Here is a 605-nt window from a genome sequence, read left to right on the forward strand (position 1 = left end):
GGACAGAGAAACAGAAGAGGCGGGGGGGGGGGGGGGGGGGGGGAAAATCTGTGTTTCCTACAGCCTTGATAGTGGGGGGGAAACACAATAAAGGGTCGGGCTCGCCTCGCCTCCAGCCCTGCCGGTTCGGCGTGTTTCTCGGGCACCGGCCAGCCCTGCGCCCCAGCCTTTGCTCCGTGCTTCTAAATCCATCGCTGCTAAAGACCGGGCGGACAGGACAGGCAAAAAATAGTTTCCTGGGGGTGAGACCCGCCCCGCGGCCGGGGACCCCCGAGCCCGGCGTGCCCGCGGCGCGGGGAAAGGGTCCGCCGGTGCCGCCCCGCCCGGGAGCCCTGCCCCGGGGTCCCCGGCCGGCATCGCCACTGCCCCCGCCCCGCACGCTCCCTGCCCTACCCAGCATGGAGAAGATGAAGTCCTTGGCCGTGTGGATCTCCAGGGCTCGCTGGTCGTCGTACTCCCTCTGGTCGTGTTTGGTGAATTCCTGGATGAGTTTATTCAATTCCTCCACCCTGGCTCCCGATCGGAAATCCAGCTCCGGGAAGGGAGGCTTGCTGTTGGTGCCGGCGGACCCTGCCTTGCTGGCGAGAGGCGCCGCCATCTTCATG

At 66.8% G+C, this 605-nt stretch overlaps 1 protein-coding gene across 1 annotated transcript in view; it reads right to left on the minus strand.

Moving 5' to 3' along the window:
- The window catches only part of MB21D2 (Mab-21 domain containing 2), a 59,949-nt gene extending 59,345 nt beyond the window's left edge, over positions 1–604 (minus strand). The window contains exon 1 of the mRNA XM_010573080.1: positions 394–604. Within this exon, the coding sequence (XP_010571382.1) occupies positions 394–604 (211 nt within the window). The remainder of the gene's footprint in view (positions 1–393) is intronic.
- Position 605: the final 1 nt, after the last annotated feature.

Source organism: Haliaeetus leucocephalus, unplaced genomic scaffold, assembly GCF_000737465.1.
Source record: "Haliaeetus leucocephalus isolate CR32 unplaced genomic scaffold, Haliaeetus_leucocephalus-4.0 Scaffold362, whole genome shotgun sequence".
Taxonomy (NCBI): domain Eukaryota; kingdom Metazoa; phylum Chordata; class Aves; order Accipitriformes; family Accipitridae; genus Haliaeetus; species Haliaeetus leucocephalus.